At 46.2% G+C, this 26012-nt stretch overlaps 1 protein-coding gene across 1 annotated transcript in view; it reads right to left on the reverse strand.

The window, feature by feature from the left end:
- Positions 1–15514: 15514 nt before the first annotated feature.
- The window catches only part of LOC112075698 (barrier-to-autointegration factor), a 17547-nt gene continuing 7049 nt past the window's right edge, over positions 15515–26012 (reverse strand). The window contains exons 3-4 of the mRNA XM_070441029.1: positions 20175–20301; positions 15515–15948 (exon numbers count right to left, since the gene is read on the reverse strand). Of these exons, the coding sequence (XP_070297130.1) occupies positions 15801–15948; positions 20175–20301 (275 nt within the window). The 3' untranslated portion in view covers positions 15515–15800. The remainder of the gene's footprint in view (positions 15949–20174; positions 20302–26012) is intronic.

The following is a 26012-nucleotide window of genomic DNA, read 5'->3' on the forward strand; positions in this document are numbered from 1 at the left end:
GAAAAAAAATGCCTGGCAATCATGGACTACTGCAACGATCCTTGAGGAGCTCAAGCGGGAGACATCGAGCAACATCTGGATAGCAACGATCCTCGAGGAGCTCGATCAGGAGACAGACACCGGAATAGAGGCAATCCTCGAGGAGCTCGATCAGGAGACAGACACCGGGATAGAGGCAATCCTCGAGGAGCTCGATCAGGAGACAGACACCGGGATAGAGGCAATCCTCGAGGAGCTCGATCAGGAGACAGACACCTGGATAGAGGCGATAGCGATTCAAGGGCTGGATCCGTGTTTGGATTTGTAAGTATGACTTTAAGTAGCCCACTTTTACTTTTTATTGGTTCTGATTAGTAATTCATGTAGAAATGTGTCATTCCTGTTTTCATACTTGAGTTTTTATGATAAGTCTAAATGTCTTTCTATGCTCCATACAGTGCACTATTACTGGTCCACTTTGGGAATCGGGTACCATTTGGGACTCAACCTTTGATCTAAAGGTCTAAAACATTACTTTTGTTTTGGATTTTGTAGCAATTTTCCTATTTCCTATTGTAGCTTTTCCTATTTTTCACCTTTGTTTTTGTGTGTCTTATTCCCGTCTGTGTTCTGCTGCCCTTAGGCCTGTTTTATACCTCTATTGTGTGTTTTTCCATTTCAGTTATTTAGCAGACACTCTTATCCAGAGCGACTTACAGGAGCAATTAAGGGTTAAGTGCCTTCGTCAAGGACACATCGACAGATTTTTCACCTGTTTGGCTCAGAGATTGAACCAGCGACATTTTGGGTACTGGCCCGAAACAGGTGGATGTATACTGGTCTCCCTTGCACCCCCAACACCTTCAGCTTGACTGCTGCCACCCTACACCCCAACACCTCCAGCTTGACTGCTGCCACCCCTAGCACCCCCAACACCTCCAGCTTGACTGCTGCCACCCTAGCACCCCCAACACCTCCAGCTTGACTGCTGCACCCCTAGCACCCCAACATCTCCAGCTTGACTGCTGCCACCCCTAGCACCCCCAAACACCCCAGCTTGACTGCTGCCACCCCTAGCACCCCAACATCTCCAGCTTGACTGCTGCCACCCCTAGCACCCCAACACCTCCAGCTTGACTGCTTCCACCCTAGCACCCCCAACATCTCCAGCTTGACTGCTGCCACCCCTAGCACCCCCAACACCTCCAGCTTGACTGCTGCCATTCTTAGCACCCCAACACCTCCAGCTTGACTGCTGCCACCCCTAGCCCCCCAACACCTCCAGCTTGACTGCTGCCATCTTAGCACCCCAACACTCCAGCTTGACTGCTGCCACCCCTAGCACCCCCAACACTCCAGCTTGACTGCTTCCACCCTAGCACCCCCAACACCTCCAGCTTGACTGCTGCCACCCCTAGCACCCCCAACACCTGCAGCTTGACTGCTGCCACCCTAGCACCCCCAACACCTCCAGCTTGACTGCTGCCACCCCTAGCACCCCCAACACCTGCAGCTTGACTGCTGCCACCCCTAGCACCCCCAACACCTCCAGCTTGACTGCTGCCACCCCTAGCACCCCAACACCTCCAGCTGACTGCTGCCACCCCTAGCACCCCCAACACCTCCAGCTTGACTGCTGCCACCCCTAGCACCCCAACACCTCCAGCTTGACTGCTGCCACCCCTAGCACCCCCAACACCTCCAGCTTGACTGCTGCCACCCTAGCACCCCAACACCTGCAGCTTGACTGCTGCCACCCTAGCACCCCCAACACCTCCAGCTTGACTGCTTCCACCCCTAGCACCGCCAACACTCCAGCTTGACTGCTGCCACCCCTAGCACCCCCAACACCCTCCAGCTTGACTGCTGCCACCCCTAGCACCCCCAACACCTGCAGCTTGGACTGCTGCCACCCCTAGCACCCCAACACCTCCAGCTTGACTGCTGCCACCCCTAGCACCCCCAACACCTGCAGCTTGACTGCTGCCCCCCTAGCATCCCAACACCTCCAGCTTGACTGCTGCCACCCCTAGCACCCCCAACACCTCCAGCTTGACTGCTGCCACCCTAGCACCCCAACACCTGCAGCTTGACTGCTGCCACCCCAGCACCCCAACACCTCCAGCTTGACTGTTGCCAGCAGTCTTGATTGTTTTGTGTGAGTGCACCTCACAAGTTGAGAATGCCCTGTCAAGAAGAGAGACAGCATCAAATGTAGGAGCTGTGTTTATTTTGCTTTATTCAAGAACAATGTGAACAGCCCGGACCTTCAATGCAGCAACAAGCAACTATTTTTTTAATTAGGGAGGGGGGGGGGGGTAGATCAGTTTTAATACTGCAGATAGATTATAGCTTCCCTCAATGTAATTGTCTACATCACTTATATACACATATAAATGTATACAGTTGTAACTTCCATCAGATTGTATAGATTGTAGCTTCCATCAATGTAATTGTCTGCATCACTTATTTATACACATATATTTTTGGGCAAATACTGTGTGTGTGAGTGTGTGTGTTTCCTGCTGAGACCCTCCAGCCTAGAAGACACCAGCTACAGCTGGTTGCCCAGCCACGGGCCCTCTGTCTGGGGGAAGGACCCGGCCATCACCCCTGGTGCTCAACCCTGGAGCTTCCAGATGACAGACTGGATTCCCTGGGAGGCACACCACAGATGTGCACACACACACACACACACACACACACACACACACACACACACACACACACACCACACACACACACACACACACACACACACACACACACACACACACACACACACACCCACACACCTCTTCCCCTCTCCTGCCCTGTGGTCTACCATGATAGACCCCAGTTTTGTCCTCTTTTCCACCTTCTGTCTCTCTCCCTCCCTCCGTCAGGCCAATGATTTCACATGTGTGATCTGGCCACTTATTGGGTGTCTGCGGGTAATGATCTGTTCCACAATCTGCTCCTACGAGTGAAACCATGTTGAACATTATGGGGGCCCTTGTAGCTACAGCGGGTGTGTGTAACCACTAAAGTGTAAACTATTCACAGCATCAAGGATGATAGCAACACCAGCTTTATGAGAGAGAGAAATCCTTGACCGCTCAAGGGTTCTTTGTGCACACAAACAATGTCCACTCTTTCATTCTGACTAGTCAAAGAAAAGATAGGCTGTTTTTCACTCATCTCCTCTCTTTGGAGAAGACCTCTGTTTTTCAGAATGTCTCTATCCATCTCTCTCTTCTTAGATAAATAAGACCTATTTTTTACAGAATCTCTCTATACATCTCTCTCCAGATAAATCATCTCTGAATCCCCTTTTCTACTAGATACTGCTATACGATGTCTTCGTATTACACACACACACACACACACACACACACCACACACCACACACACAACACACACACACACACACACAACAACACACACACACACACAACACACACACACACACACACACACACACCACACACACACCACACACACACACACACACACACACACACACACACACACACTCCCTTGCACTCTCTGTGTCTCTCTCTCTTTTGTATAGTTGAACATGGTAACACATAATATAAACACTAACAGATGAGGGTTCCTTAAGGGTTCTTTGGGAGGTGTGATGGTCTATGTGGAACGATGCTGACACCCAATAACACATTGAGCCCTTCGATGGTTCTTTGCAGTTCAAAAAAGGGTCCTTTCCTCTTTAGTGATAATTATCAAGTAGGGAGGAGGCTCATTAGAGTATATTTTTGGGGCGTGGTTTGCTCACTGTTCTTTTTGTGCAACCATGAGTGAGAGTGTCATTCCAGTCTACCTAATCTGTTGTGTTGTAATATTTTATTAAGCTACATCCCCGATGGTGTGTTGTAAAAGGTTCATTTATGTCACTTGAGAACTGTGTACTCAGCTGGCTGTTCTCAATTTTCTTGTCAGGGACAGCTAGCTGTTCCAGAGCTTGTGCACCTGATTTAACTTGTTATTGAACCCAATAATTAAATCGGTGGAATTGTAACAATGGCTATTAAACCACAAAAAAAATAACCTGTATGGTTCTACAAAGAACATTTGACAATTTGTTTTTTGCCCTAGTATTGGGAGGGGAGAGGGGAGAGGGGAGAGGGAGAGGGGAGAGGGGAGGGGGAGGGAAGAGAGGGAGGGGGCGGACTGAGTTTGGGAAACCCTGCACCGTACAGGTTCCATTCAGAATCTTATGAGCTTTTGGTTCTTTATAGAACCTTCAAAAAAAGGTTCCACTACGGTTGCAAGCCAACGTAACTGGCAGTATATAGAAACGTTTGTTTTTACTATGTAGAGAGACTCTTTGATCTAGTCGTTCCTGATTGAACCATATGATAAGTTATGCTAGTGATTTCCTTAAAGGCTTGTGGCTGGAGTCCAGATTCTGTTAGATGAATGTGAAATCGTTAGTTAGTGCAACTTCAAAGGAGTACCTCGCTAGGCTAATTAATAATGTATTACACTAACAAACAGACAAACATTGATCTCAGAGAGAAGGAGAAAGAGGAGGGTGGAAGTAGGCACAAACACAACACACAAACACACACACACAACACACACACACACACGCACACACACACACGCACACGCACACGCAAGCTGGAGGTGTTGGGGGTGCTAGGGGTGGCAGCAGTCAAGCTGGAGGTGTTGGGGGTGCTAGGGGTGGCAGCAGTCAAGCTGGAGGTGTTGGGGGTGCTAGGGGTGGCAGCAGTCAAGCTGAAGGTGTTGGGGGTGCAAGGGAGACCAGTATACATCCACCTAGTTTCGGGCCAGTAACCAAAATGTCGCTGGTTCAAATCTCTGAGCCAACCAGGTGAAAAATCTGTCGATGTGTCCTTGAGCAAGGCACTTAACCCTTAATTGCTCCTGTAAGTCGCTCTGGATAAGAGTGTCTGCTAAATAACTGAAATGGAAAAACACACAATAGAGGTATAAAAACAGGCCTAAGGGCAGCAGAACACAGACGGGAATAAGACACACAAAAACAAAGGTGAAAAATAGGAAAAGCTACAATAGGAAATAGGAAAATTGCTACAAATCCAAAACAAAAGTAATGTTTTAGACCTTTAGATCAAAGGTTGAGTCCCAAATGGTACCCGATTCCCAAAGTGGACCAGTAATAGTGCACTGTATGGAGCATAGAAAGACATTTAGACTTATCATAAAAACTCAAGTATGAAAACAGGAAATGACACATTTCTACATGAATTACTAATCAGAACCAATAAAAAGTAAAAGTGGGCTACTTAAAGTCATACTTACAAATCCAAACACGGATCCAGCCTCTGAATCGCTATCGCCTCTATCCAGGTGTCTGTCTCCTGATCGAGCTCCTCGAGGATTGCCTCTATCCCGGTGTCTGTCTCCTGATCGAGCTCCTCGAGGATTGCCTCTATCCCGGTGTCTGTCTCCTGATCGAGCTCCTCGAGGATTGCCTCTATTCCGGTGTCTGTCTCCTGATCGAGCTCCTCGAGGATCGTTGCTATCCAGATGTTGCTCGATGTCTCCCGCTTGAGCTCCTCAAGGATCGTTGCAGTAGTCCATGATTTGCCAGGCATTTTTTTCCCCCACTAGCCATACTACAGTACTCTAGCTAGCTATGAGAACGCGTGAAAAATCGAAGTAAACAATTGTAAAATATGTTAGAAAACGATGTATGCGTGATGCGCTCTGTATTCGTCTCGCAGACTTGCAAACAGAAAAACAACTTGATTGCAGCTTTGCCCACACCTGTGATGTGGATATCCCTCTCAAAAAGCTTGTCTTATTGGTTACAGGCATTTATAAGTTTCCCAACACAGGCTCCTAGCATTTTGCTGTCTGACAGTGACATCTAGTGGCTAGCAACAGAAATTACAGTTCAGGCATTATTCCGATAGTTTTTTAAGTTTTTTAACTAGGCAACTACCTTTATTTAACTAGGCAACTACCTTTATTTAACTAGGCAACTACCTTTATTTAACTAGGCAACTACCTTTATTTAACTAGGCAACGACCTTTATTTAACTAGGCAACTACCTTTATTTAACTAGGCAACTACCTTTATTTAACTAGGCAGCTACCTTTATTTAACTAGGCAAGTCAGCGAAGAAGAAATTCTCATTTCTGTGGAAAACTAAAACTAAAACTAGGTGGATGTATATCAAGACACCACAGGCAAACTTTATTGGATTTCTTTGCTGGTTATGTTTGAAACAAGCTAACGATTGTAGCTTTTCATCAAACACAGACAAGAGCACAACTACTATTATAAAATAGGTCTATTGGTGAAATCTAAACACAAAACAAACAGGTTAGACCTTTCGAGGTGTGCATCAATGTGGGGTGCTCCTACAAAACAACAAATGGTGCTTTTGATCAGTAGACTGTCAGCTTCTAGAAAATACCAAGTGTTTCCATGACGTTGACTGTCAGCTTCTAGAAAATACCAAGTGTTTCCATGATGTTGACTGTCAGCTTCTAGAAAATACCAAGTGTTTCCATGATGTTGACTGTCAGCTTCTAGAAAATACCTAGTGTTTCCATGATGTTGACTGTCAGCTTCTAGAAAATACCAAGTGTTTCCATGACATTGACTGTCAGCTTCTAGAAAATAAAACTGTTTCTATGATGTTGACTGTCAGCTTCTAGAAAATACCAAGTGTTTCTATTCTCTGACACAAACTAAGTGTATCTCTTCACCATCTCAGAAGGAGATTGTAGACGGGTGCAGTCCTTACATGGAAGTCTTGAGCTTCCACGTTGTTGGTCACACCAGAGATTGTATACCAGGAAATACCCATCTTTCAAACATTCGTGCAACTGTGTGAAAATGTATGAATATCATGCTAAGTGACAAAAATCAGAGACTGCCGTCTGAAGAGATTACAGTTCAGGCATTATTCCGATAGTTTTTTTAGTTTTTTAATTGTTTTTATATTTAACCTTTATTTAACTAGGCAAGTCAGTGAAGAAGACATTCTTATTTAAAATAACGGCCGACCAAAAGCCAAAAGGCCTCCTGTGGGGACGGGCGCTGGGATAGAAAATAAAAAAAGAATACAATATAAATATAGGACAAAACACACATCACAACAAGAGAAACAAGACAACACTACATAAAGAGAGACCTAAGACAACAACGTAGCAAGGCAGCAACACATGACAACACAGCATGGTAACAGCACAGCATGACCACAACATGGTAGCAGCACAAAACATGGTACAAACTTTATTGGGCACAGACAACAGCACAAAGGGCAAGAAGGTAGAGACAACAATACATCACGTTAAGCAGCCACAACTGTCAGTAAGAGTGTCCATGGTTGAGTCTTTGAATGAAGAGATTGAGATAAAACTGTCCAGTTTGAGTGTTTGTTGCAGCTCGTTCCAGTCGCTAGCTGCAGCGAACTGAAAAGAGGAGCGACCCAGGGATGTGTGTGCTTTGGGGACCTTTAACAGAATGTGACTGGCAGAACGGGTGTTGTATGTGGAGGATGAGGGCTGCAKTAGATATCTCAGAYAGGGGGGAGTGAGGYCTAAGAGGGTTWWATAAATAAGCATCAACCAGTTGGTCTTGCGACGGGTATACAGAGATGACCAGTTTACAGAGGAGTATAGAGTGCAGTGATATGTCCTATAAGGATCATTGGTGGCAAATCTGATGGTCGAATGGTAAAGAACATCTAGCCACTCGAGAGCACCTTTACCTGCTGATCTATAAATTATGTCTCCGTAATCTAGCATGGGTAGGATGGTCATCTGAATCAGGGTTAGTTTGGCAGCTGGGGTGAAAGAGGAGCGATTACGATAGAGGAAACCAAGTCTAGATTTAACTTTAGCCTGCAGCTTTGATATGTGCTGAGAGAAGGACAGTACACCGTCGAGCCATAGAGTCAAGGATTAAGGTTTGGGGTAGGGTTCAAAACAGACTGGCTAACTCAATCTGGATGGACGGCGCAGTAAGCAGCGTGCTCCTGGTCCATAGACTGTGGGTTTGAAAATTGCAGTGAAAGTTCTACCTAGATTGGTTACAAATCTCACATAGAATCTACATGGAAAATTGCAACACAATTCATGGTGTTGAACACGCAACATCATATCTATGTCTTATTTTAGGTACAGATATATACTCACTGTTTCATCAACTGAGTCCAACAAACATTAGGAACATCTTCCTAATATTGAGTTGCACTCCAATTTGTCCTCAGAACAGTCTTAATTCGTCGGGGAATGGACTCTACAAGGTGTCGAAAGCGTTCCACAGGGATGCTGGCCCACGTTGACTCCAATGTTTCCCACAGTTGTGTCAAGTTGGCTGGATGTCCTTTGTGTGGTGGACCATTCTTGATACACACAGGAAACTGTTGTGCGTGAAAAACCCGGCAGCGTTGCAGTTCTTGACACTGAACCCGGTGCTGCTGGCACCTACTACCATACCCCCGTTCAATAGCACTTAAATATTTTATCTTGTACATTCACCCTCTGAGAATGACACACATACACAATCCCTGTCTCAATTGTATCAAGGCTTAAAAATCCTTCTTTAACCCGTCTCCTCCCCTTCATCTACACTGATTGAAGTGGATTTAACAAGTGACATCAATAAGGGATCAAACCTTTCACCTGGATTCACCTGGTCAGTCTATGATCATCAAGGACATCAACCACCCGAGCCGCTGCCTGTTCACCCCGATATCATCCAGAAGGCGAGGTCAGTACAGGTGCATCAAAGCTGGGACCGAGAGACTGAAAAACAGCTTCTATCTCAAGGCCATCAGACTGTTAAATAGTCATCACTACCTGGCTTCCACCCGGTTACTCATCCGTGCACCTTGGAGGCTGCTGCCCCATATACATAGACATGGAATCACTGGTCACTTTAATAATGTTTACATACTGCTTTACTCATCTCATATGTATATACTGTATTCTATTCTACTGTATTTTAGTCAATGCCACTCCGAGATTGCTCGTCCTAATATTTATATATTTCTTAATTCCATTATTGTACTTTTAGATGTGTGTGTTGTTGTGTGTTATTAGATATTACTGCACTGTTGGAACTAGGAACACAAGAATTTCGCTACACCCCCAATAACATCTGCTAAATATATGTATGTGACCAATAACATTTGATTGATTGAAAGAGCAGATGTTCTTTATGTTTTATACCCTGAAGTGTAATTTGGGGAGGTTGAAATTACGTCGGATTTTATATTTGAATAGACATATATTTTTTATGCCTTGTTTCAATGTTGATACTAAAATTGTATGTTTAAAACAACATCATTGTTTCAACATCATTAACCTAAATAAAGAGATATCTGTATTGAAATATAATCTGAAGCCAAAGTACAATTCCTGCCTAAACAGACCCCTACTGGTACATGAGGGGTACTTCAGTAAGCACAAATCTACCATACAGATGGCCACGTCTCTGTGCTTATCTTTGGAAACAAGCTGTGTTAGTTTCAGCTGAGCTATATCACGTCAACACATATGAATACTGATCAGCTTCTATAATAATTAGTTTCAGCTGAGCTATATCACGTCAACCACATATGAAACTGATCAGCTTCTATAATAATTAGTTTCAGCTATATCACGTCAACACATATGAATACTGATCAGCTTCTATAATAATTAGTTTCAGCTGAGCTATATCACGTCAACACATATGAATACTGATCAGCTTCTATAATAATTAGTTTCAGCTAGCTATATCACGTCAACACATATGAATATCTGATCAGCTTCTATAATAATTAGTTTCAGCTATATCACGTCAACACATATGAATCTGATCAGCTTCTATAATAATTAGTTTCAGCTATATCACGTCAACACATATGAATACTGATCAGCTTCTATAATAATTAGTTTCAGCTGAGATATCACGTAACAATATGAATACTGATCAGCTTCTATAATAATTAGTTTCAGCTGAGCTATATCACGTCAACACATATGAATACTGATCAGCTTCCATACTATAATTAGCATAACAATGCTCTTCCTTAGTAACATTGAATAGTCGAAGGTAACTCGTCTAACTTGTTTTACACAAGCTATGTGAAAGTAGATTTGGTGTGAAGTTGGGTTTAAGTTCATTCAACATTACCCTATAAATAGTATGCCACATTCACGATATTAATAATGAACTTTTACCTTTGGACACTATCTGTTGTCAATATGTTATTCCTAATATATATGGATAAGACAATATGTAAATGTTTACTATATTAATATCATGAATGTGGTGTTTTTATTCATAGGGCTATGGGATGTTTTGCCACCCTAGTGAAAAAGGTTGTTGTTCCTGTTCACGATATCTTTTTGACAGCTTTCCTGATTGTCTTATTAGTATGGCTAAGATCATTAACACAGAGCTCGACCAAGCTAATCAAGCCCTGTGGAGAAGAATACGACCTCTGAAGAGGTTAGATAGACTTCATTTGGCTGTTTGGTGAACCACTGCAGTGTAGCTATGGCTTATCATCAACGATGGTGTAAATTCCATGGAGATATTTTAGCTCTCTCAGAGTCTAGCGATAACGGAACAGTTTACATTTCTACTGAAACTAGTGTAGACGGTAACTGACACCTCCTACAGTGTTACAAGTGATCAGACTGAAAGGTTGTCAGGGGAGTCAATTGCAAGTGCTGGTTCAGGATTATTATTATTTTTAAATTGGGGGGGGTCCTTGCTGCTCCGTAGGCAAGCACCATGGTCTTGTAGTGGATGCAAGCTTCGACTGGAAGCCAGTGGAGTGTGCGGAGGAGCGGGGTGACATGAGAGAACTTGGGAAGGTTGAAAACCAGATGGGAGTCCAAATGGGAGATGACAAGTATCTGGATTAGGACCTGCGATGCTTCCTGTGTGAGGTAAGGTAGTATTCTATGGATGTTGTGTAGCATGAACCTGCAGGAGCAAGGCACTGCTTTGATGTTTGCAGAGAACGACAGGGTGTTGTCTAGGGTCACGTCAAGATTCTTTGCAATCTGGGAGGATGACACTTTGGAATTGTCAACCGTGATGGAGAGGTCTTTGAGCGGGCAGGCATTTCCCGGGAGGAAGAGCAGCTCTATCTTGTCGAGGTTGAGCTTGAGGTGGTGGGCCGACATCCAAGTTGAGATATCTGCCAGGGACGCAGAGATGAGTGTCGCCACCTGGGTGTCAGAAGGGGGAAGGAGAAAATAAGTTGAGTGTCATCCGCATAGCAATGATAGGAGAGAACATGTGAGGATGTGACAGAGCCGAGGGACTTGGTGTGAAAAGGAGAAGAGGGGGACGCCAGTAGTAAGAGTATGTGGTGCAGACACAGACATAGGAGCGGCCTGCCAGGTAGGATGCAATCCAAGAGAGTGCAGAGCCTGAGACGCCCAGCCCTGAGAGGGTGGAGAGGAGGATCTGATAGTTCACTGTGCCACAGGCAGCGGATAGATCTAGGAGGATGAGAACAGAGGAGAGAGAGTGTTAGGAATTTTGTTAATAAATAATTTAAACAATTTCTAGATTTAGATAAAACTATAACTAATTTAACTCTGCACGCCTAGTGAAAAGAGATTTGTGYTGTGGGTTATAAAATAAGCAGAAAGGGTCGTTAAACTCTGGTTGAACTGACCCAACTTAGCCCTGAGATGTTTAGATAAGGAAGTGAGTAACTTTTTAGGTCTTTTATAGTGAGCCTTCAGGAGAATAGATTATATTGTGTGTCATGTGTGTACACTGGGAAGTTGGAATGAACTTTTGAACCTGTTTTATGTTGGTCAGGAGGAGGAGAATTATTCTGTAACATATGACGTCATATCTTGTATATAAACTGTTGGTTATGGTCAAATGGTAGCGTGCTCCGAGAATAAATACTATTATCTAATTTTAACAAGACTGTATCCTGTCTATTTTATGTTAATAAGTATCTTACAAATTCTTATAAATAGACAGATTGAATTTAATTAATGAGTACATTAGAGGAATTATTTAATTCCACTAACAGAGAGTCAGCTTTGGCAGTGTGGAGACCCTCCGTGACACAGAGAAGAGCAGTCTCGGTTGAGTGACCCGTCTTGAAGCCTGACTGGTTAAGGTCAAGAAGATCGTTCTGAGAAAGATAATGAGAGGGTTGGTCAGAGACATCACGCTCAAGTGTTTTGGAAAGAAAAAATGGTCTAAGTCGAGTTTTGGTTTCTTGAGGATGGGAGCGACTTGGGCCATTTTGAAGTCAGAGTGGTCAGAGATGAGTTGATGAGGGAAGTGAGGAATGGAAGAAGGTCTCCAGAGATGGTCTGCAGAAGGGAGGAGGGGATGGGGTCGAGGGGGCGGATTGTCATGCGGCCAGACCTCACTAGTCACAGGATTTCATCTGGAGAGATAGGGGAGAAAGAGGTAAAGGAGTAGGGTAGTTTTGTGTGAGTGAGACCAGTGGACTCAATAGGCTGAGTGAATGAGTACCGGATGTCGTCAACCTTTTTTTCATAATGGTAAACAAAGTGTCCGCTTTTATATAGGTCTACCCCGGGGGTTGGTGATGGAGGGGAGGTACGTGCCGTGACATTGGCTCCGTCTGCTGGAAGCATGACATTCAAAGTGATATAAAAGTGGCTTTAGCAGCAGATACAGAGGAAGAGAAGGTAGAGGGGAGGGAGTGAAAGGATAGGTCCTCCAGAAGTTTAGTTTTCCTCCATTTTCACTGAAACCCTGTTCTATAAGCTGGCAGTGAGTCACTCAGCCACGGAGCAGGAGGCGAGGGTCGAGCCGGCGGGGAGATGAGTACTTGTTTAGTTACCCATCATGATGGAGTACTTGTTTAGTTACCCATCATGATGGAGTGTTTGTTTAGTTACCCATCATGATGGAGTACTTTTTTAGTTACCCATCATGATGGAGTACTTGTTTAGTTACCCATCATGATGGAGTACTTGTTTAGTTACCCATCATGATGTAGTGCTTGTTTAGTTACCCAACATGATGGAGTACTTGTTTAGTTACCCATCATGATGTAGTACTTGTTTAGTTACCCATCATGATGGAGTACTTGTTAGTTACCCATCATCGATGGAGTACTTGTTTAGTTACCCATCATGATGAGTACTTGTTTAGTTACCCATCATGAATGGAGTACTTGTTTAGTTACCCATCATGATGGAGTACTTGTTTAGTTACCATCATGATGGAGTACTTTGTTTTTAGTTAGCTATCATGATGGAGTACTTGTTTAGTTACCCATCATGATGGTAGTACTTGTTTAGTTACCCATCATGATGGAGTACGTTGTTTAGTTACCCATCATGATGGAGTACTTGTTTAGTTACCCATCATGATGGAGTACTTGTTTAGTTCCCTCATGATGGAGTACTTGTTGAGTTACCCATCAGATGGAGTACTTGTTGAGTTAGCCATCATGATGGAGTACTTGTTTAGTTACCCATCATGATGGAGTACTTGTTTAGTTACCATCATGATGGAGTACTTGTTTAGTTACCCATCATGATGGAGTACTTGTTTAGTTACCCATCATGATGGAGAACTGTTTAGTTACCCATCATGATGGAGTACTTGTTTAGTTACCATCATGATGTAGTACTTGTTTAGTTACCCATCATGATGGAGTACTTGTTTAGTTACCATCATGATGTAGTACTTGTTTAGTTACCCATCATGATGGAGTACTTTGTTTAGTTACCCATCATGATGGAGTACTTGTTTAGTTACCCATCATGATGGAGTACTTGTTTAGTTACCATCATGATGGAGTACTTGTTTAGTTACCCATCATGATGGAGTACTTGTTTAGTTACCCATCATGATGTGAGTACTTGTTTAGTTACCCAACATGATGGAGTACTTGTTTAGTTACCCATCATGATGGAGTACTTGTTTAGTTACCATCATGATGGAGTGCTTGTTTAGTTACCTCATGATGTAGTATTGTTGAGTTAGCCATCATGATGGAGTCTTGTTTAGTTACCATCATGTGTATGTACTTGTTTAGTTACCCATCATGATGGAGTACTTGTTTAGTTACCCATCATGATGTGTACTTGTTGAGTTACCATCATGATGGAGTACTTGTTTAGTTACCCATCATGATGGAGTACTTGTTTAGTTACCATCATGATGGAGTTTTGTTTAGTTACCCACATAGGAGTACTTGTTTAGTTACCCTCATGATGGAGTACTTTTTTAGTTAGCCATCATGATGGAGTTACTTGTTTAGTTACCCATCATGATGGAGTACTTGTTTAGTTACCCATCATGATGGAGTACTTGTTTAGTTACCCATACATGATGGAGTACTTGTTTAGTTACCCATCATGATGGAGTCTTGTTTTAGTTACCCATCATGATGGAGTACTTGTTTAGTTACCCATCATGATGTAGTACTTGTTGAGTTTACCCATCATGATGGAGTACTTGTTTAGTTACCCATCATGATGGAGTACTTGTTTAGTTACCCATCATGACGGAGTGTTTGTTTAGTTACCCATCATGATGGAGTACCTGTTTTAGTTACCCATCATGATGGAGTACCTGTTTAGTTACCCATCATGATGGAGTACCTGTTTAGTTACCCATCATGATGGTACCTGTTTAGTTACCCATCATGATGGAGTGCTTGAAGCACTTTGTTAATTGTTTGAAAAGTGCTAAACAAATACAGTTATTATTATTAAGACTCTTTGCTGGTGTTTCCTTTATTCTGGCAGTTACCGGTATATTTCACACGATGAGGTTGGAATAATACTGTGACATTGTGAACATTATGACAATGCCCTTTTAGTGTAAGAGCTGCCTTAAAAAGACTGCCTGAAATGTCAGTTCATTTCCTGGTGACATCACAGTAGTTAATTGACCAATAGCGAGAGATTGCCTCCTCTCTGCCAATAGCAGCTAGTTTTCAGGTTGCACATCCCTCCCATTAGGCTCCTCCCATTAGGCTCTCCCATTAGGCTCCTCCCATTAGGCTCCACCCATTAGGCTCCTCCCATTCGGCTCCTCCCACTCGGCTCCTCCCATTCGGCTCCTCCCATTAGGCTCCTCCCATTAGGCTCCTCCCATTAGTCTCTCCTCCCATTAGGTCCTCCTCCTTAGGCCTCTCCATTCGGCTCCTCTCATTAGGCTCCTCCCATTAGGCTCCTCCCATTAGTCTCTTTATATTAGGCTCCTCCCATTAGACTCATCCCATTAGGCTCCTCCCATTAGGCTCCTCCCATTAGTCTCCTCCCATTAGTCTCCTCCCATTAGGGATTCCCATTAGGCTCCACCCATTAGGCTTAGACAGTCCTAGCAAAATTCTTGCTTGAGAAACTTCATTTGTTTTTCTTCTTTTTCAATTGAAAACAATCACAGTAAGGTACTTAATTGTTACCCAGAAATTATTTGATATTGATATACCCAAAAAGAAAACATCTTCATTGGACCTTTAAGATTGAAGTTAATAAGATAATTCCCTGCTACTCCACCAGGAGTAACAATATGTTGACTCCTTAAGACAATTACAGCCATTAAGAATACAGCTGTACAACAACAAAAAGTTAATTCCAGATTTATTCCAGAACAGAATGCATCCAAAACGCTCACTTTAACCTGGGGACAGGGCCCAGGGTCTCAGTTGAAGAACATGACAAGAAGAACAAAAGGAAGTACAGTGTTTTATAAACAACTATCAACTTTATGATTACTCAATATTACTTATCAATACATTACATCCATCAGCTGATGTGCTTTAGATGAAAGTTGACCTAGGTAGGTCTGAAGAGTCCTAGTTAGGGAGTAGAAAAACAGAAAGGAGCAGAGATAGTGAGTGAATGCTGTCCTACATATTGTTGTCGGTCCACTCTCTTATTCCATTGTAGGCGTCACTTTGTTGCTTGGCGTTGGCCCCTGTGGTATTTTTCAGATAGCCCTGGAACTGGCCCTGGTTCCGACCACTCACCAGGTACTGGCCCAACATCTGGTCAGCCCTGGGACAGAAAAAACTGGGTCATTTACTGTTAAGTTCTGGTAAAGTTCCCAGAATGTTCTACATTTTCTGAAACTAAGTATATCTCTTGTATAGGTATATTTTTGGGAAATGCTTAAACTAATTTTAAACAGCTTTAACTTCTGGTTGATGAAATCAGCGTGTGTTTGTCACAGGCTTCCTAAACAACAGGTGTAGACTAACAGGGAAATACTTACTTACAGGCACTTCAAAACAATGCAGAGAAAATAGAGAAATAATAGAAAAGTAATAACCCGTAATAATAAAAGTATGAATAAATACACAAAGAGTAACGATAACTTGGCTTTATACACAGGATTAAAGCACAGAGTCAATGTGAAGGTGTACGAGGTAATTGAGGTAGATATATACATATACTGTAGGGAGGGATAAAGTGACTAGTCAACAGGATAGATAATAAACTGTAGCAGCAGCATATGTGATAAGTCAAAAGAGTTCGTGCAAAAAGGGTCAATGCAGAGAGTCCGGGAAGCTATTTGGTTAACTATTTAACTAAATATTTATCAGTCTTGTGGCTTGGGGATAGAAGCTGTCCTGTTCGTTCCAGACATGGTGCTCCGGTACCGCTTGTTGTGCGGTAGCAGAAAGAACAGTCTATGACTTGGGTGGCTGGAGTCTGTGACAACTTTTTGGGCCTTCCTCTGACACCGCCTGGTATAAACGTCCTGGATGGCAGGGAGCTTGGCCCCAGTGATGTACTGGGCCGTTCGCACAACCCTCTGTAGCGCCTTGCGGTCGGATGCCGATCCGTTGCAGTAACAAGAGGTGTTGCAGCCAGTGAAGATGCTGTATAACTTTTTCAGGATCTGAGGGCCCATGCCAAATCTTTTCAGCCTCCTGAGGGGTAAGAGGCAATGTCATGCCCTCATTATGACTGTATTGGTGTGTTTGGACCATGAAAGATACTTAGTGATGCGGAAACCGAGGAACTTGAAACTTTCGACCCGCTCCACTACAGCCCCGTCAATGTGAATAAGGGTATGCTCGTCCCTCTGTTTCCTGTAGTCCACGGTCAGCTCCTCTGTCTTGCTCACGTTGAGTGATAGGTTGTTGTCCTAGCACCACACTGCCAGGTCTCTGACCTCCTCCTTATAGGCTGTCTCATCATCGTTGGTGATTAGACCTACCACCGTCGTGTCGTCAGCAAACTTAGTGATGTTGTAGGAGTCGTGTGTGAACAGTGAGTACAGGAGGGGACTAAGTACGCACCCCTGAGGGATCCTCATGTTGAGGGTCAGCATGGCGGATGTGTTGTTGTCTTCTCTCACTAGTTTGGGGACGCCCGTCAGTGATGTGTTGTTGTCTGCTCTCCCTAGTTTGGGGATGCCCGTCAGTGATGTGTTGTTGTCTTCTCTCACTAGTTTGGGGATGCCCGTCAGTGATGTGTTGTCTACTCTCCCTATTGGATGCGCCATCAGTGATGTGTTGTTGTCTTCTCTCACTAGTTTGGGGATGCCCGTCAGTGATGTGTTGTTGTCTTCTCTCACTAGTTTGGGGCGGCCCATCAGTGATGTTTGTTGTCTACTCTCACTAGTTTGGAGAGCGCCCATCAGTGATGTGTTGTTGTCTACTCTCACTAGTTTGGGGATTGTGTGTTGTCTACTCTCACTAGTTTGGGATGCCCGTCAGTGATGTGTTGTCTACTCTCACTAGTTTGGGGATGTGTTGTTGTGTCTACTCTCACTAGTTTGGGCGCCCGTCAGTGATGTTGTTGTTCTTCTCTCACTAGTTTGGGATGGTTGTTGTCTACTCTCACTAGTTTGGGACGCCCGTCAGTGATGTGTGTCTACTCTCACTAGTTTGGGGATGTGTTGTTGTCTACTCTCACTAGTTTGGGATGCCCGTCAGTGATGTGTTGTCTACTCTCACTAGTTTGGGGATGTGTTGTTGTCTACTCTCACTAGTTTGGGGATGCCCGTCAGTGTGTTTGTCTACTCTCACTAGTTTGGGGATGTGTTGTTGTCTACTCTCACTAGTTTGGGGATGCCCGTCAGTGATGTGTTGTCTACTCTCACTAGTTTGGGGATGTGTTGTTGTCTACTCTCACTAGTTTGGGATGCCCGTCAGTGATGTGTTGTCTACTCTCACTAGTTTGGGGATGTGTTGTTGTCTACTCTCACTAGTTTGGGGATGCCCGTCAGTGATGTGTTGTCTACTCTCACTAGTTTGGGGATGTGTTGTTGTCTACTCTCACTAGTTTGGGATGCCCGTCAGTGATGTGTTGTTGTCTACTCTCACTAGTTTGGGGATGTGTTGTTGTCTACTCCTACTAGTTTGGGGATGCCCGTCAGTGATGTGTTGTCTACTCTCACTAGTTTGGGGATGTGTTGTTGTCTACTCTCACTAGTTTGGGGATGCCCGTCAGTGATGTGTTGTCTACTCTCACTAGTTTGGGGATGCCCGTCAGTGATGTGGTTGTTGTCTACTCTCACTAGTTTGGGGATGTGTTGTTGTCTACTCTCACTAGTTTGGGGATTGTTTGTTGTCTACTCTCACTAGTTTGGGGATGTGTTGTTGTCTACTCTCACTATTTGGGGATGCCCGTCAGTGATGTGTTGTCTACTCTCACTAGTTTGGGGATGTTTGTTGTCTACTCTCACTAGTTTGGGGATGCCCGTCAGTGATGTTTGTCTACTCTCACTAGTTGGGGATGTGTTGTTGTCTTCTCTCACTAGTTTGGGATGCCCGTCAGTGATGTGTGTTGTCTACTCTCACTAGTTTGGGACCCCGTCAGTGATGTGTTGTCTACTCTCACTAGTTTGGGGATGTGTTGTTGTCTACTCTCACTAGTTTGGGGATGCCCGTCAGTGATGTGTTGTCTACTCTCACTAGTTTGGGGATGCCCGTCAGTGATGTGTTGTCTACTCTCACTAGTTTGGGATGTGTTGTGTCTACTCTCACTAGTTTGGGGATGCCCGTCAGTGAGTTGTTGTCTACTCTCCCTAGTTTGGGATGCCCGTCAGTGATGTGTTGTTGTCTTCTCTCACTAGTTTGGGGCGGCCCGTCAGTAGTGTTGTTGTCTACTCTCACTAGTTTGGGATGCCCGTCAGTGATGTGTTGTCTACTCTCACTAGTTTGGGGATGCCCGTCAGTGATCTGTTGTCTACTCTCACTAGTTTGGGATGTGTTTGTCTTTCTCTCACTAGTTTGGGGATGCCCGTCAGTGATGTGTTGTCTACTCTCACTAGTTTGGGGATGCCCGTCAGTGATGTGTTGTCTACTCTCACTAGTTTGGGGGATGGTTGTTGTCTTCTCTCACTAGTTTGGGGATGCCGTCGATGATGTGTTGTCTACTCTCACTAGTTTGGGGATGTGTTGTTGTCTTCTCTCACTAGTTTGGGGATGCCCGTCAGTGATGTGTTGTTGTCTTCTCTCACTAGTTTGGGGATGCCCGTCAGTGATGTGTTGTCTACTCTCACTAGTTTGGGGATGTGTTGTTGTCTACTCTCACTAGTTTGGGCGGCCCGTCAGTGATGTGTTGTTGTCTACTCTCACTAGTTTGGGATGCCCGTCAGTGATGTGTTTGTCTACTCTCACTAGTTTGGGATGTGTTGTTGTCTTCTCTCACTAGTTGGGATGCCCGTCAGTGATGTGTTGTCTACTCTCACTAGTTTGGGGATGTGTTGTTGTCTTCTCTCACTAGTTTGGGGATGCCCGTCAGTGATGTGTTGTCTTCTCTCACTAGTTTGGGGATGCCCGTCAGTGATGTGTTGTTGTCTTCTCTCCCTAGTTTGGGGACGCCCGTCAGTGATGTGTTGTCTACTCTCACTAGTTTGGGGACGCCCGTCAGTGATGGGTTTGTTTAATCATACTTACTATGGCTGGGTCTGAAATGGCACCGTATTCCTATGTAGTGCACCTACCTGGTTATGGCACCGGGAACCTACCTGGTTATGGCACCGTATTCCTATGTAGTGCACCGAACTGATAATCCCACCGTATTCCTCTGTAGTGCACCTACCTGGTTATGGCACCGTATTCCTATGTAGTGCACGGAACTGATAATGGCACCGTATTCCTATGTAGTGCACCGAACTGGTAATGGCACCGTATTCCTATGTAGTGCACCGAACTGGTAATGGCACCGTATTCCTATGTAGTGCACCGAACTGATAATGGCACCGTATTCCTATGTAGTGCACCGAACTGGTAATGGCACCGTATTCCTATGTAAAGTGCACCTACCTGTGAATGCCCTGCTCCTCTAACCTGCGGCCCTGTACAGGTCCGATCCCGGGAACGTCCCTCACAGAACGGTTCCCCATAGGCTCAGAGACAAAGTTACGGTGCTTCTGAGAGGTGGTGGAGAACCCTGTAGCGACATGGGGGAACAATATGATGATGAGAAGTGTGTATTTATGACTGTGTAACAAAGCCGAGCAAATCCATGGAAGAACTGACTCTCCATTCTTAGGACTTGGCTTTTATACAGTTTCACATCGTCACTCCACTTCATGAATCTAGTTGTCTTACTTCGTTTCCACTCTCTTATTGGCTCAGACATTGGGGCATAGATTCTATTGGTGGCATGACTCCTACTGGTGCTTATAACTGATTACCTAATGTTCCTGTCCAAAGGTCTTCACAAGTTCAGGCCAATGTTGTCTATGCATAATTAACCAATGTGCATGTCCAGTAGCCTTCACAAGATCAGATATGGTCCAGACCAGTAAAGTCATGTTGGTCTAACTTGCCTCATCCCCACAGATCCTGCTTACGTTCTGTTTTGACATGTCTAATAGTTGACTCAATGTTGATCCAGCTTTGCACACTGACATGGGCTCAGACTTCATTCTGTTTACACATGTCTAATAATTAAACTTATATCGATTCATTGTTCTACTTCAAAGAGAACAGTACAGGTACAGAAAATCACCAGATGACTGGAAATTCTCTTACAGGAGCAGCAATAAAACATGGAGGGAGGGGCACTACAACATGGAGGGAGGGGCACTACAACATGGAGGGAGGGGCACTAAAACATGGAGGGAGGAGCATTACAACATGGAGGGAGGAGCATTACACCATGGAGGGAGGGGCAAACATGGAGGGAGGAGCATTACAACATGGAGGGAGGGGCATTACAACATGGAGGGAGGTGGCATTACAACATGGAGGGAGGAGCATTACAACATGGAGGAGGGGCATTACAACATGGAGGGAGGGGCATTACAAACATGGAGGAGGAGCATACAACATGGAGGAGGGGCATTACAACATGGAGGGAGGGCATTACAACATGGAGGGAGGAGGGCACTTACAACATGGAGGGAGGAGCATTAGACAACATGGAGGGAGGGGCATCTACAACATGGAGGAGGAGCATTACAACATGGAGGGAGAGCTACAACATGGAGGGAGGGGCATTACAACATGGAGGGAGGAGCATTACAACATGGAGGGAGGGGCACTACAACATGGAGGGAGGGGCATTACAACATGGAGGGAGGAGCATTACAACATGAGAGGAGCGATACTACAACGATGGAGGAGCATTACAACATGGAGGAGGGGCATTACAACATGGAGGGAGGAGCTACACATGGAGGAGGGCATTACAACATGGAGGGAGGAGCATTACAAACATGGAGGAGGGGCATTACAACATGGAGGGGGGGTACTTACAACATGGAGGGAGGAGGCATTACAACATGGAGGGAGGGCATTACAACATAGGAGGAGGTACAACGATGGGGAGGGGCACTACAACATGGAGGGAGGGGCATTACAACTGGAGGGAGGGAGTACTACAACATGGAGGGAGGGGCATTACAACATGGAGGGAGGGGCATTACAACATGGAGGGCTAGCAATTACAACATGGAGGGAGGGGCCACATACTACAACATGGAGGGAGGGGCATTACAACATGGAGGAGGAGCATACAACATGGAGGGAGGGGCACTACAACATGGAGGGAGGGCATTTACACAACATGGAGGAGGCATTACACATGGGGAGGAGTACTACAACATGGAGGAGGAGCATTACAACATGGAGGGAGGGGCATACAACATGGAGGAGGGGCATCATACAACATGGAGGGAGGGGCACTTACAACATGGAGGAGGAGCATTAAGTACAACATGGAGGGAGGGGCATTACAACAATGAGGCGAGGGGGCATTACAACATGGAGGGAGGAGACTACAACATGAGGGAGGGCATTACAACATGGAGGGAGGGGCACTAACAACATGGAGGAGGGGCATTACAACATGGAGGGAGGGGCACACAACATGGAGGGAGGCACTACAACATGGAGGAGGGCATACAACATGGAGGGAGGAGTACTTACAACATGGAGGAGGAGCATTACAACATGGAGGGAGGGCATTACAACATGGAGGGGGAACTACCACATGGAGGAGGCATAAAACATGGAGGAGGCACTACAACATGGAGGGAGGGCATTACAACATGGAGGGAGGGGCACTACAACATGGAGGGAGGGGCACTAAAACATGGAGGGAGGGCATTCAACATGGAGGGAGGGGCATACAACATGGAGCGGAGAGCATAGACACACATGGAGGGAGGGGCATTCAACAACATACGGAGGGAGGGGCATTACAACATGAGGCGGGGGAGGACTACAACATGGAGGGAGGGGCATTACAACATGGAGGGAGGGCACTACCAACATGGAGGGAGGGCACTAAACATGGAGGGCAGGGGCACTACAACAATGGAGGGAGGGGCACTACAACATGGAGGAGAGCACTAACAACATGGAGGGAGGGGCATTACAACATGGAGGGAGGTACTACAACATGGAGGAGGGGCATTACAACATGGAGGGAGGGGCACTTACAACATGGAGGAGGAGTACTACAACATGGAGGGAGGGGCACTACAACATGGAGGGAGGGGCACTACAACATGGAGGGAGGGCAGGCACTAAAACATGGAGGGAGGGGCACTACAACATGGAGGGAGGGAGGCACTACAACATGGAGGGAGGGCATTACAACATGGAGGGAGGAGAGACTACAACATGGAGGGAGGAGCATCTACAACATGGAGGAGGGGCCATACAACATGGAGGGAGGGCACTACAACATGGAGGGGAGCACTACAACATGGAGGGAGGGCATTACAACATGGAGGGAGGGGCATTTCAACATGGGGGGAGGGCATTACAACATGGAGGGAGGAGCATACAACATGGAGGGAGGGGCATTACAACATGGAAGGAGGGCATTACAACATGGAGGGAGGGGCATTACAACATGGAGGGAGAGACTACAACATGGAGGAGGGGCATTACAACATGGAGGGAGAGCATTACAACATGGAGGAGGAGAGTACAACATGAGGGGAGGGCATTACAACATGGAAGGGAGGGGCATTACAACATGGAGGGAGGGGCACTACAACATGGAGGGAGGGCATTACAACATGGAGGGAGGAGGCATTACAACATGGAGGGAGGGCATACAACATGAGGGAGGGGCACTACAACATGGAGGGAGGGCATACAACATGGAGGGAGGGGCACTACAACATGGAGGGAGCGAGCACTACAACATGGAGGGAGGGGCCATCTACAAACATGGAGGGAGGGGCATTACAACATGGAGGGAGGGGCATTACAACATGGAGGGAGCGGGCATTACAAACATGGAGGGAGGGGCTTACAACATGGAGGAGGAGCATTACAACATGGAGGAGGCACTACAACATGAGGGAGGGCACTACAACATGGAGGGAGGCGCATTACAACATGGAGCGGAGGGGCATTACAACATGGAGGGAGGGGCACTACAACATGCGAGGGAGGCGGGCATTTACAACATGGAGGCAGGGGCACTACAACCATGGAGGGAGGGGCATACAACATGGAGGGAGGGCATTACAACATGGAGGGAGGGGCATTACAACATGGAGGGAGGAGCATTACAACATGGAGGGAGGGGGCATTACAACATGGAGGGAGGAGTACTTACAACATGGAGGGAGGGCACTTAAAACATGGAGGGAGGGCCTACAACATGGAGGGAGGGCATTACAACATGGAGGGAGGGGCATACAACATGGAGGGAGGGCACTAAAACATGGAGGGAGGGGATCACGAGTGCATACAACATGGAGGAGGGGCATTACAACATGGAGGGAGGCACTAAAACTGGAGGGAGGGGCACTACAACATGGCAGGGGGGCACTAACAACATGGAGGGAGGGGCATTACAACATGGAGGGAGGGGCACTACAACATGGAGGAGGCCACTACAACATGGAGGGAGGGGCACTTACAACATGGAGGAGGGGCACTACAACATGGAGGGAGGGGCATTACAACATGGAGGGAAGAGCACTACAACATGGAGGAGGGCATTACAACATGGAGGGGGGAGTACTACAACATGGAGGGAGGGCATTACAACATGGAGGGAGGGCACACTACAACATGGAGGGAGGGGCAAAACTAAACATGGGGGAGGGGGAGGGGCACTACAACATGGAGGGAGGGGCATTACAACATGGAGGGGCGAGGACTACAACATGGAGGGGGAGGGCATTACAACATGGAGGGAGGGCAATTACAACATGGAGGGAGGGGCAACCATACAACATGGAGGGAGGGCATCTACAAACATGGAGGGGGAGACTTACAACATGAGGAGGGCATTACACACCCCATGGGAGGGGCATTACAACATGGAGGGGGAGTATACAACAGGAGGGAGGGGCACTACAACATGGAGGAGGAGCATACAACATGGAGGGAGGAGCATTACCAACATGGAACATTCAACATGGAGGGAGGGCACTACAACATGGAGGGAGGGGCACTACAACATGGAGGAGGGCACTACAACATGGAGGGAGGGGCACTACAACATGGAGGGAGGAGCATTACAACATGGAGGGAGCGAAGCACTACAACATGGAGGAGGGGCATTACAACATGGAGGAGGGCATTACAACATGAGGAGGGCACTACAACATGGAGGGAGGGGCACTACAACATGGAGGAGGGGCAACTACAACATGGAGGGAGGCAGCATACAACATGGAGGGAGGGGCACTACAACATGGAGGCGAGGGGCACTACAACATGGAGGGAAGAGCACTACAACATGGAGGGAGGGGCATTACAACATGGAGGGGGATTACTTACAAACATGGAGGGAGGGCACTAAAACATGGAGGGAGAGCATACAACATGGGAGGGAGGGGCATACAACATGGAGGGAGGGGCATACAACATGGGGGGAGGGCATCTACAACATGGGGGGAGGGGCATTACAACATGGAGGGAGGGGCATTTACAACATGGAGGGAGGGGCATTACAACATGGAGGGAGGGCATTACAACAGGGAGGGAGGAGCATACAACATGGAGGGAGGTTAGAGCTTACAAACATGGAGGGAGGGCATTACAACATGGAGGGAGGGGCACTACAACATGAGGGAGGGGCATACAACATGGAGGAGAGCATTACAACATGGAGGGAGGGCATTACAACATGGAGGGAGGCAGTACTACAACATGGGAGGGGAGGGGCATTACAACATGGAGAGGGCATACACATGGAGGGAGGGGCACTACAACATGGAGGGAGGGGCATTACAACATGGAGGGAGGGCACCTACAACATGGAGGAGGGCATTACAACATGGAGGGAGGGCATTACAACATGGAGGGAGGGGCATTACAACATGGAGGGCAGGGGCACTTACAACATGGAGGGAGGGGCACTACAACATGGAGGAGGAGGGGCACTACAAAACATGGAGGAGGGGCATTACAACATGGAGGGGAGGGGCACTACACAACATGGAGGGAGGGGCACTACAACATGGAGGGAGGGGCATTACAACATGGAGGGAGGGCATTACAACATGGCAGGAGGAGCATTACAACATGGAGGGAGGGGCATTAACACATGGAGGAGCGGGCCCATTACAACATGGAGGAGGCGCTTACAACATGGAGGGAGGGGCACTACAACATGGAGGGGGGGCACTACAACATGGAGGGAGGGAGAGCATTACAACATGGAGGGAGGGTGCACCG

This window comes from Salvelinus sp. IW2-2015, unplaced genomic scaffold (genome assembly GCF_002910315.2).
Source record: "Salvelinus sp. IW2-2015 unplaced genomic scaffold, ASM291031v2 Un_scaffold3343, whole genome shotgun sequence".
In the NCBI taxonomy this organism is placed as follows: domain Eukaryota; kingdom Metazoa; phylum Chordata; class Actinopteri; order Salmoniformes; family Salmonidae; genus Salvelinus; species Salvelinus sp. IW2-2015.